An 11,696-nucleotide genomic window follows, 5' to 3' on the forward strand; every position below is an offset into this window, starting at 1 on the left:
TACAAGTTTTAAAAATAAGTATCCATATACAATCTGAATGTGATGTGCATTAATAAATGAAACACTTTGAAAACATACAAACACTTTACATCTGTATGTTGATTAACAATGTGTTATCTGGGATAAAATTGAGTGTAGACAGATGATGAATTCATTATTGTGCAGTGCAGACATGCATCCCGGGGCCTGTTATTATTCAGTCATTATCATGTCCTCTGTGAACGAGCTCTGCTCTGATGTCTGTCTGGAGCGCTACAAAGGTCCCGGTGCATGTCGGGTACAATACTCCCTGAGCACGGACTGCGCATGCTCGACAGAAAACTCCATTATTTTTTTTTACTCGGAATCTGTAAGAAAAAAAAAAAAACAGTGGGCAACTGTGAATTTGGGATTACAGGGGCTGTTATGGTTGTGGGAAAACACTTGAATGCAAGACGGTTTAGAAGGACAGAGACCAGAGCAGCGGCTGGATAACTGCACAGCAGGAGCGGGACATCCTTCAGTCTTGTTGGGACACTCCAGATTCAAGTAAATTTCAGTCAGTTAGCTCTGCTAGCCTAGCAGCTAGCGTTAGCCCCGAGATCCCAGGCGCAGTAAAATGAAGCGTTATTGCCCTTTGTTTTTAAATCGGAGTGGCAGACGTTGCATAAAGGTTGAGAGCTGATTGAGCGCGCTAATACGCGATTTAAATGGTGGAGTGATTTATTTTACGGTTATGTTTTTTTAAGTATTAACCGTTTTCAAAACACTCTCCGGCTAATCTGCTAGCTAGCCAGCTAACTCTTGATTCTCCCGCGAGCCAGAAAAGCCAAGACTCCAAAACTTCGCCAACACCGAAGCCCGACGCAGAGAAAGGTTGATAGGTGCTGCTAACATTACCGTTAGCTATCGGCTGTCAATAAGTAAGTGCAACCTGGTGAGCATTATTTTTACGATTGAGTATTGTGCATTGCTCGTTTCTTGTTAACGCAGCTTATACACAAGAGTTTTGCACCGAAGTGTTTTCTGCGCCTGACAGCTGTCACGACAACATAGTACAAAGTAGGGTAGCTGGCTAGCTTAGCTGTTAGCCTAGCGGCTAGTTGCCGTGTGTCAGTTTTGTAGTTAGTGACATGTTTTTTCATGTCTGCACACTACAGAGATGTTGACTTTTAGGACAAGATTGTATTTCAAGGATCTTTTATGTTGCTAGCTCGTTAGCTTCTCAATTTGTTGTTGGAAAGGCAGCTGCTTATATTGTAGCTAAACATCTAGTAAACCACGGGCCTATCTAAACACACCCTCCCACTTCAAAGTAGCCGCAGCTTGTTCTGAAGTTGTTCTTTTTGGGAGAGAAATACATCTGGTGTAATCATTTTTTTGAATCAAGCTTGAAGAACATCATTTGCAGGAAATGGTTTATTGCTTGAGTTATTTACCATGTATCTTCCTGTCAGATTACATAATCCACCTCCACCTTTCTTTGCAGGCTCTCGATCTTCATCCAAACTCCATCTGATGTGAACAGAATAAATAAATCTAAAGGAGTTGCAGTAAAGGGTCTGCCTCAGAGTTGAGGAAAGTCCAGGTGTTTGGGCATCAGGTCAGGTTTTGCTGGCAGTCTCTGCATCTACCCCACCAGCATGTACATTGGACAGTGGATACCATAGCCAAAACAGATCCTGGCTTCCCAAAGATGACAAGGTATGCATTATTTGCTTTATTGTTTTTATTAATTCTTATTATTACTTTCACTGTGATAGATTTACAACTTATATTTTGTTTTACACAATAGAGATTAGAAAATTCTAATTTAATTATTCTAATACTGAAAGATATCTTCAACTCATTAGCCATTATTTAAGTTACTTTTAACATGTTAAAGCACATTTAGCTCTTAATTTTATGTGATAAAAGAAGAACTGTATTAACACTGGCTGCTTTTCCAAGGTGCTGGCAGGCTGCAGCTACAAAATGATGGGAGGCAGTGAGACTGTCAGTGGGGACAAGGATGGGATCCACACCACTGCAATACATGTGCCCATCGGCTGGCAAAGGAAAGTGGAGGGTGGGAAGGTGATCTATGTCAGGTACGTTGGGTTAAAGTGAAGCATATTTAAACCAAAGAAAAATGCTGAGGTGGAAGCATATGAATGTGTAGATTATGTGTTTTTGTGAGCGAAATAATTTCTTCTTAAGAAATTAGATTGCAAGAGATGACGCTAAATTTGAAGTTAAAAATTAAAGTGAAAAAAGAGCATAGTGATAATATAACGTTTATAAATGGTGTGTAACCTAGATGTACGCTAAGTTATGTCAATAAGTTTAACTAATAAGCTAAATAACTGCAATATTTACATCTTTAAAGAACATATTAAATGAGACAGGATGCTGGAATTACATTCAAATCAACTAATGAAGTGTATAATTATATTATAAGGGTAATTTCACCTGCCCACACACTTTGTTCATATTCTTTTCAGTTTACTTGCAGTTTACTATTATCGTTTGTTGCTTTTTTCTGTAGTCCTAGTGGGACCACCCTGTCCTCTGTGGACGAGGTCAATACCTATCTGTTGACTGATGGCACCTGCAAATGTGGTTTGGAGTGTCCACTCATCATCCATAAGGTAAAGACAGATTTATCAATCTGTGTTGTGTAGTAGTAAGGCTGGGTGGTACACACAGAAATGTATATCTCTTCATATTTCTTTTTTAGTTCTCAGATTTCCCTGTGAGATTTCGGACACTCTTGCTTCATTAAGACACTCCTACTGTCATATTCATCATCCACAACTTGGCAATCTCTTTTTTAAAATATTTCATTTTTGCCTTTATTTGATATTATTAGTAGAGAGACAGACAAGTGAGAGGAGAAGCTGAGCTGGGGACACTGCGTTTCTTTGTATGATTACGCATGAGTGAAAAACACCCCTACGTCTATATTCTTAACAGATATTAATGTAATAATTTCTTTTTGAATTCTATCTAATTCTTCTCAATCCGTTATCTTGCAGATTTTCAACTTCACTGTGGGAGTGAAGGTGGAACAGCACAGCCACCCATTAGGCAAAGCAGAGCAGGACATGACCAAACTGTGTAATCACCGCAGGAAAGTGGTAGCAATGGCTGCACTGTGTCGGAGTATGCAGGCCTCACAGATGCCCTTCGCCAACCTTCATCATCCAGGTAAATCTTTAAACACTGAGACGAGTTAAACCTGCTGGTCCTGTGCCTAGTACAATGATACTATTACTACTATACTATGTAGAGTGCTGGTCAGTACATGATTTCTCAATACAAAACTGACACCACTAATATTCATAGTACATGGGGATTAGCTGCTGACTCTCTATTTTGTGTTCTTCATTACATTAAGTCACTGCATTTGTACACATAACAGCTATAATCTATTCCTTTTCTTTTTGGCTTTTTACTTTGCAATAATTTGGCAGCTCCCATCTCTCTTTGTGTGATTATTATCTCCTGGGGAAGGTGCCACGTTTTTGCATATGCATTTTCTTGCATGGTTGCACACTTTGCCATCTGCTGTACTCCCCCAGACCATCACCTGTCTAAAATTTCAGTGTCTTCTGTTCATCTTTAGTTGTATATCCAGGGTAGGATAACTGTGCACTCCTGTTACTTCAAGCATCAAGATTAAACATGTCTTATTATTGGCAGAATTTTATTTCACATTATTTATTTATTTTTGTAAATATTATCTAACTTGGGAGAAATAAAGTAAGTTTTGTGTGTGTGTTGGTTTGTTTTTACTTGCAGAGATGAGCAGTCGAGATAGTCACCATCCAAAGGGAGGACCTGTAGAAGAAGAGGACCGCGGCAACTACCATCCCAAAATTCATCCAGTCCCTGCTCGACCCCACAATAACCTCCAGCCAAACCCCTGTGCCAGCCCTAAATCCTCCCACCAGTTCATTTATCCTTATAATGGATCCACCCCTGTACTTCACACAGGCACAAACTCTCACCATCCACTAGATACTTTGAGAAGGCTTCACCATCCTCCTCCTCTCCCAGTCTCTTCCTCCAACACTTCATTCCCATCATACAGTGCTGCTCTGAGGTCACCCCGCACCCCAACATCTCAGAGTGTTAGTCAAGGTCAAAGAACACCCAAAACCCCAGATAGTCCCAGTTCTCCTCGGCTAGGGCCTCTCTCTTCACCTACCTCCCCTATCACCCTTGGTGGAGGAGGAAGAGGAGCACAAACTCATCATCCTCACAGTGTCATTGTGGGAGGTTCCCCTCTCTCTCCATCTTCCTCCCTCTCTCCCTCTGTCCACAACATGAACTGTGTGTCTCCTCACCAGCGGTCCCGCCATCCCTCAGCCTCTCTTTCCCCTCTCTCTGAGCAGGGAGGAGGCTCAACAGCAGCCGAAGGAGGAGGACAGATGGGAAGTAACTTGCCTCAGAGGAGGAAATCCACCTCTTCCTCTCCACACTCTCCTCTCCCCAGTGGCTCCCCAAACCCCAGTCCCCACTTCCACAAGTACAAGCTGGAAGACATCTTGGAGCAGTTAAAGAACTCAGGCAACAGCAGCACTAATAATCACCAACGCCTAAGCCCTACAAACCCTTCCTTACTGACTAACCAAAGCAGTAGCAACCCTCATAGTCTATCTTTGAAGCCCTCAAAGAGTATCATGAGTCCAACGTCCAGCACAGGAACACCAGGTTTTGGGTTAAGCTCCACAGGCCCATCTAGTTTACCTCTAGGGCCATTTCTAAACCACCACAGCCATCAGGGAAAGCTACCACACCCAGCTTCTTTCCCTGCAAGTAGCATGCTCTCTGCAGCTGCCAAGGCTCAGCTGGCTAACCAGGTAACCCAGGGCCACAGCTCAAATGTGGCCAGCAACTCTGTGATCTTGCCCTCTTCTCTGGAGGTCTTGAAAGAGGCACAGCAGCAACAGTCATCAAAGGTAACAAACAGCACTTTACACAACAGCCACCCACCTTCTTTCATTGCTTCTCCTAGGCCTCCCCATCCCTCCCTTGCAGCAGCCTCCACCGTCCTTTTTCCTCCATCCCACTCTCTGGCCCAGTCCCTGGCTTCGTCGTTATCCCACCTGCCTCCCACAGCAGAGCGCAGTGCATCACACAGGAAGAGGCAGCGGAGATCTCCCACAGTTCTCAGCATGCTTAGAGACACCCAGCAGCTGGCTAATGGGCTGCAGAAAACTCCATCAGGAGATTCACTTTCTGCAACAGTTATCAACCTTTCCTCTGCTTCCTCTTCCTTGCACTCCTCCTCTACCTCAGCTGTACAGAACCAGAATACTGTCATGCTGGAAAACCACCATCATCTCCTACCTGGGCAGATGCCCAGGCTCCCTGGTCCTCGACAGACAGTACACCTTTCCAGGCCTGCTCGACAAAATGAGGCTCTGGATTTCACTACAGGCCCAACATCTTCACCTCTTGGCTTGGATCCACCGACCCAGCCTCTATCTGCTCTGTTACACTTGCTCAGTGTGCAGAATGCACAGGCAACGGCTTCAGCATCCAACTCTGCCGCAGCTCAACCAACATGTGTTGAAGGAGGTGGACACACTAATAAACAGAGCCCAAGACTGTCACCCACTTCTCCCACCCCTCATTCTAACAGGCACTCTCAGACTCTGTCACCCTGTCAAACCGATGACACTAATCCAATACCCTTGGTGCCACAGCCACTTTCTCCTCCTGCCTCCTCTCATTTCAGATCAGTGCAGTCTCATTCACACCCTCAGCCTACTAAATCAAGTCCTCTACAAAGACATTCTCCCTCAACAGTGATTCCCAACTCAAATTTAGCTTTACACAACAGCAGCAGTCCATCTCAGCATTCATCTTCGACTCCCTCAGTCAAGAATCATCCAAGTGAGAATCGCATTCCTACAATAGACTCTGTTTCCCAGGCTCCTTTGCAGGAATCCTCACTACAGGGCTCTGTAGCAGTGGAGATGGGAAGTAACAGCATGTCAGCATCAGTGGATTTGAGTCAGTCTCAAGGCAGTGTTTCAATGGCGATTGCCACCTCGCCGAAGCCTCTTGACCTTAGCAACCATGTTTTGGCCCTTCTTGCAGCGTCTTCCACTGTGCCACAGGAGGAGGGTAGCCTCTCTGACTGTACCACAGATGTTGAGATGTCTTCCGAAGTAAATCACAATGCAGGTGAGGATGTTTGATTAGATGTTTGAGTTTTTTTTTTTTGTCTTGAAGATTAGTAGATTATTTCAGTATTCTGAAATCTACTTTTATAGACATTTAAATAGACCTTAAAGGTGCCACAGAGTCAGCCATCACAGATAAATCCTGCTGAACTCAAAATCCTTCTATGAAAATTGTTAACTTGTTTGGTGGCAAGCCAACCAGAACTGATGTAAATGATTTGTGTCCCTTTCTGTACAGGGCCAGAGGAGCCTGGATGTGTGCATCCAAGGGTCTCCACTGTGACCAAAACTCCAGCATCCACCAGCCCAGGGCCCACCAGCTCACCTAGTCTTGAGAACAGTCCCCCAAGTCCTACAGCTGTGAGTGACTCAGCCACTTCCTTACCTCTGGCAGAGGCCTTTCCCTTCATGAATCAAGACCAGTTGCTTCAGCTGCTGTCATCAACAGGAGGTCTGCCATCCCTCCTGGACCCTGCTGTCCTTGCTTCACTGCCCTTAGGAGGGTTGTGGTTAGGGGGACAGCATTCACAGATGCCTGCCAGTACTTCACCACAAACACCACAGAATCTTGCTGACCAGCAGCAATCGGAGCAGCAGCAGTTACTGATGCAGCAACAGGAGACACAGCAGCAAAACCAGGATCAGCAACAGAAGCAACAACAGATAAACAATAATCCTACATTTCCCTTGTTGCCATTGTTGAGTGGTGCCCATGGGGAACTGCCTCTGAACCTTTTGGGTCTGTTAAACCCGCTCCCACCCCCAGCCTCAACGCCTACACCAGGACAGGAAGCTGAATTAGCGCTAACCGAAAAACCTAGCCTTCAGGCTCTGCTTATGGCTTCCTTGTTACTTGGGCAACAGCAGCCACCTTTGTTACCTCTGTCTGGGCTGGGTCAGTTGAGCCAGGTCAGCTTGGAAGTTCCTCTCCAGCAGCCACAGCAGATCCCTACCACATTGGAGGGTGTCACGCTGGATAAGACCTCTGGCCTCCTGGATCCATCCACCTTGACAGCCCCAGGGTTATTAGAGGTTGCCCAGGGCCTTCTCCCAGTTCCTCCAGGAGCTGAGGGCTCTGTGCAAGCCCTACAGTCTCTGCTCCTTCCTGCTGCTCTTCCTCCTCCCCATGCAGCCTTCCTGCATCTCAGCCCTGCCTTGCTCACTGCTGCCCTGAGCTCGACAGAGCTCCACCCGCCTCCCCACACCCAATTAGCTTCCCCTCAGCAAACCCAACATACCCAACCTCAGGTAGGCTCCCCTGTCTCCTATAGCTCTTTTGTCTCAGCCTCCTGCTAGTTTCCTCCAAAAGCACTAGTATGAGCTCATTTCCTTAACTGCTTCATTGTTTTTTCTGACACAGTTGCCTTTTCCTCAGAAACCCATCAGCTTTTTTCCTTTTCTGATGAGATGTTTTTTGCTAAATTATTTTAAAAGGAAACTTTACCTACACTACACTGTTGTTAGATGTGAATGCACAAACCTTTGTTTTGACAAAAATAATAATTTGTCATGTTTCTGTATTTACCTTTCACTTATTCCACTTTTCCCTTTTTTTTTATAATTTTTTTTTTTAACCACAACCTCTAAATATCTATTTTCCTGTACCTACTCTTTAGGTACCCACTGATACCGGTGTTGACACTCTCATACCCCTATCACTCCAATGCAAGGACAACCCCATCCTCCAACAGTTACTGCCTACTTTGCTTAATCCTGCTGTAGTGGGTGAGTTGGCGGCCACCTTGTGAAACTCTACTTTCTCAAGCTTACATTCCGTATGTTAGGGTTGAGTTATTCTTAATATTAAGACATTATAACAGTGTGTTTGTGAAACATATCTTCGTAGGAGATCTTTCTGGCATCACAGGCCTCCATAACATGCTGGGGATTGGAGCAGGTTCTATCCTCTTACCGCCAGTCCAGACGTCTACCTTGGGTATGCCTCTGCTGCAGGGTCCTGATGGAGCCATCAACTTGCTCAACAACATACAGGTAGGTAACTGTAATACAGCTTAGTGGATCAAGCAGTCAGTAAGTTGCAGTCTAAAGTAGGTGTGTTATTTCTGACACATTTAGGTTGTGCATTTTTACTAGTGATCATTACTGGGTCTGTCCAGGCATATTTTAATGGACTGGTGATTGGTAAAATAAAGCCTATGGCATTAATGTATGCCCGCCTTTTTCTACAACCACACCCCATGCTGCAAGCATTTTGCTGCATATGCAAGTGAGAATTACAGCGTGTGTGTATCGAGGCACATACCTATTAATCTGACAACTATTTTGCCAAAAGAATTTATGAATTTGCTAGACTCCCACTCTCATCCTATTAGTGGTAGCAGTTTACAGAATATTAAGGTAGCATCTTCTTATTTTTAACTTGCAGTGATAATTTTAGTTTTTTCTTTCCTCCAGCTTAACCTTGCACCACCCTCAGAAGGAGAGAAGCCAGTTTCATTGCAGGAAACACAAAGCCCTGCACCACAGGAAGATGTTTCAGCCACTCAGATGGCTCCAGAAGTGGTCCCCAGTCCTCTTCCAGCTCCTGCACCTTCCCGGCAACTTAGCCCACCTGTCCAGCCAGGATCTGAGGGGAGACCTATTATCGATCCTTACACCTCTTTCATGGACACAATTTATACCTCCTTCCTTCAAGTCAGTGCTAAAGAGCAGGAAGATGGGACCCACTTAGGGCCATCTGACCCCACTTCACCCTTCTGTGCCTTACCACCAGTTTCTTTCCCTATGGAGCATCATACACCATCCACCCCTGGTTCAACTCTGCCACAGGCAAGTGCCCCAGTCTCCCTCAGCCCACGGAGAGCTTGTTCCCTCCGCAACCCAGATTTATCTCGACTCAACATGGAAGCAGCAGCCCATTCCCCAGCTCAGGGGACACCCAAACCCACTGAGGATGATTCTACATCACCTTTGCAAAGGAAGCCAGTCATCGTAGAAGGACATACACACCCGGATCCTCCTCTGCCTCCTATATACTTGGAGGAGACTAAGACAGACTGTACTGCACCTGCTGCAGCTGTGTGTCCTTTTGTAGAGACAGGGGACGATAGGCAGGGCCATCTCCCCCATTCAGGGTACCTCAGTCCCAGGGATGGATGCAGCGGGAGGCCCAGTGAGGAGACAGCTGGGACAATGCTGCACCCCGAACAGGGAAGGGTGAGTGCCTCAGTCTCATTTAAACTCGCAGTGTGATTCCTTCATCACGCTGCACCAAAATCAGAATTTGGTATGACTGTAAAGATTGTGAAATTCTAAATGTCAGAAATGATTGAAAGGTTTTTTTGTAAGTTGATGTTATTTTACATCCCAAGAATCAAGCAGGAGACGTGGGTGGAGCCAGAAGAGGAAGGAAAAGGAAGCAAACGTACGTTGTTTTCATTTGTCAAACATGTACATGTATTGGACATGCTTTCTGAGGTTTTATAACAGGTGATACATTGTGCTGTATAGAATATTAATGTGTTTCTTGCATTATCAGGCTACAGAATGTGTTAGAAGACTTCAGAGACATGGATGCTGCAGCACTAGAGGAAACCAAGGCCACGGTAAGACCTCCCCATTACTGACTCACTAGTATCATTTAATTGTTTTGAGTCGGAGTATTTCCAAGCCACCAGTCTTACTTTAAAGCACAACTTGTGGTTGTTGATAATTAAGCTGCTTTGATGTTACAACAGGTTGATATGTTTTTAGCCATGTAGGAGCAAAGCTCTGGGAAATGGTTTGGTGGTCGACTGGTAGATCTGTCAATTTGAAATAGACACACAAGATGTACCTCAAAGTATTCAACACTTTGCCATTTAGTACAGAGATCTACAACACCCAGAGGATGAGTTCTGGTGAGTTTGGTGATCCTCTTCTAGCGCCATCGACAGGTCATAATTGTTTTACCTGTGTTTGTTAAGCTACAAGATAAACTAGCAAGAACCTTTTTTGTGGTAGGCACCTTAAAGAGGTTTTGAAATTATTAGATGGATTATAATAAAATTATATATACAAGTTCAGCTGAATCCTTAACCCCTCACAACTCGTGATGTAATCAACATGATTTTGGGGGATTATTCTGTATGTGGTGGCCACAGCTATCATTGTCAGGAAAGGTACAGTAACAGCACATTTTTGGTAATAAATCGATTTTGTTCATTAGTAACATATTTCTCTAGATCACCTTGTTAAATTACCAACATTAGCTTTCTGCCATCTCCTACCCTGTTGTCGTGTCTGTGTCTGGCTGTCATGTAACCTTTTGGTGTCCCTTTAAAAAGCAATATGTGTCATGTTTTTCCGTCACTAAAAACAGTGAAAGTAAGACGCTGAATCTGTGCAAAAGGGGGGTCAGAGTTCTGCACTTTCTGAAGTAGAAGTAGAAAGAAAATGCTATATTTTAAAAGCAAATTATGTAAAGGTTTATGTTGCATGCTGGGACTCTGGGGGTGATTGTATGGTAACTGTTATTTCTCTCTGTCGTTGCAGACAGCACTGCTAAAGCCCGAGAGGTCAGTCCGCGGAAGGAGGCGAAGAGGCACCAGGTCTCAAAGGCAGTGATTGGTGAAGGGAGCTGTCAGTCAGACCTGTTCACCAATCAGAGACGGCCTGTTTTTCCCCCTCCATCTCTCCACCATCATCACCACTGTTTAGACTTTTTTAATTCAACTGCACTAATATTATGCTGTTGTCATGTCAACCATTGTTATGGCAACCACTATTTAAAAAAAAAAAAAAAAAAAACACATAGAGGAGAGATCTAGTCTGAAAAATAACCGAAGAGACATTTATAGGTCTTCTCTTAGGTTTAGTTCACAAAATGGTTGCTTGACATTGTTATCAGAGATCTGTTCATCATGGTTGGTGTTTGAATTATATCAATGAGAAAACACAAAAAATACAAAAGTACTGTTTTCTTCTCATCAGTGTGTTACTGTGAGTCAGGATAAAGCCCATCTACTTGAACGATGCTCTCTGTTGAAAGTGTGTCTATACGTGTGTGGATGTGTGTGTCTTTTTATGTGTTTGAGTGTGTGTTGGACAACAGTGCTATTGCTGAGCCCCTCACTGTCCGACCGTTAGTTGAATTTATTTTCATTTTGGTTAACAAGACCCTGTCTGTAAGATAAAGGGCTCTTTTCAGAGACACACAGTGGTTGTATTTTAATAACATGTTTAAAAAAAAAAAAGGTTTTCAGAAGGTTCTGGAAGAGAATATAAGAAGGATCAGACTTGAGTTTTGTTTTTGTTTTGTTTTTTCTTAGCATGAAATAACCTCCAAATGGGACAAGCCAAGGAAAAAAATGTGGTTCACTCTGGTGAAAATTCTGGTGTCTTAACCAGTTTACATCAGCCACTTCATACTTACATACAATAACGTTCTGTTTTTGTTTTTGTTTTTTTCATGTTCCGTGACGGGTTGTACATCATAATAATAGTTTTACAACTGAGAAAACTCATTTTAAAAATTAAGGTCATTTGCTGAAAAATCATGTTCACACATCAGTTTTCCAAAACATCATTACAAATTAA

At 43.8% G+C, this 11,696-nt stretch overlaps 1 protein-coding gene across 2 annotated transcripts; it reads left to right on the forward strand.

Moving 5' to 3' along the window:
- The first annotated feature begins 325 nt into the window (after nucleotides 1-325).
- Nucleotides 326-10,907, forward strand: mbd6 (methyl-CpG binding domain protein 6). Of its 2 annotated transcripts, XM_026367379.1 has the most exons (14): nucleotides 326-528; nucleotides 804-902; nucleotides 1,469-1,683; nucleotides 1,930-2,069; nucleotides 2,507-2,609; nucleotides 2,997-3,168; nucleotides 3,763-6,159; nucleotides 6,397-7,406; nucleotides 7,775-7,883; nucleotides 8,005-8,150; nucleotides 8,574-9,335; nucleotides 9,491-9,543; nucleotides 9,658-9,724; nucleotides 10,653-10,907. In XM_026367379.1, exons 4-14 carry the CDS (start codon nucleotides 1,954-1,956, stop codon nucleotides 10,722-10,724), a joined length of 5,007 nt encoding a protein of 1,668 aa, XP_026223164.1. In that variant the 5' UTR covers nucleotides 326-528; nucleotides 804-902; nucleotides 1,469-1,683; nucleotides 1,930-1,953; the 3' UTR covers nucleotides 10,725-10,907. The 2 variants fall into 2 exon arrangements, with proteins under 2 accessions (XP_026223164.1, XP_026223165.1); XM_026367380.1 differs by lacking the exon at nucleotides 804-902.
- The last annotated feature ends 789 nt before the right edge of the window (nucleotides 10,908-11,696 follow it).

Source organism: Anabas testudineus, chromosome 7 (assembly GCF_900324465.2).
Source record: "Anabas testudineus chromosome 7, fAnaTes1.2, whole genome shotgun sequence".
Classification (NCBI taxonomy): Eukaryota; Metazoa; Chordata; class Actinopteri; order Anabantiformes; family Anabantidae; genus Anabas; species Anabas testudineus.

Excerpts from the sequence above, each read along its gene's own strand:
- mbd6 (XM_026367379.1), top strand. The coding sequence starts at position 1,954 with ATGATGGGAGGCAGTGAGACTGTCAGTGGGGACAAGGATGGGATCCAC. Across the intron at positions 7,884-8,004 it reads GCTTAATCCTGCTGTAGTGG|GAGATCTTTCTGGCATCACA; the intron begins GTGAGTTGGCGG and ends ATATCTTCGTAG. Across the intron at positions 9,336-9,490 it reads TGCACCCCGAACAGGGAAGG|AATCAAGCAGGAGACGTGGG; the intron begins GTGAGTGCCTCA and ends TTACATCCCAAG.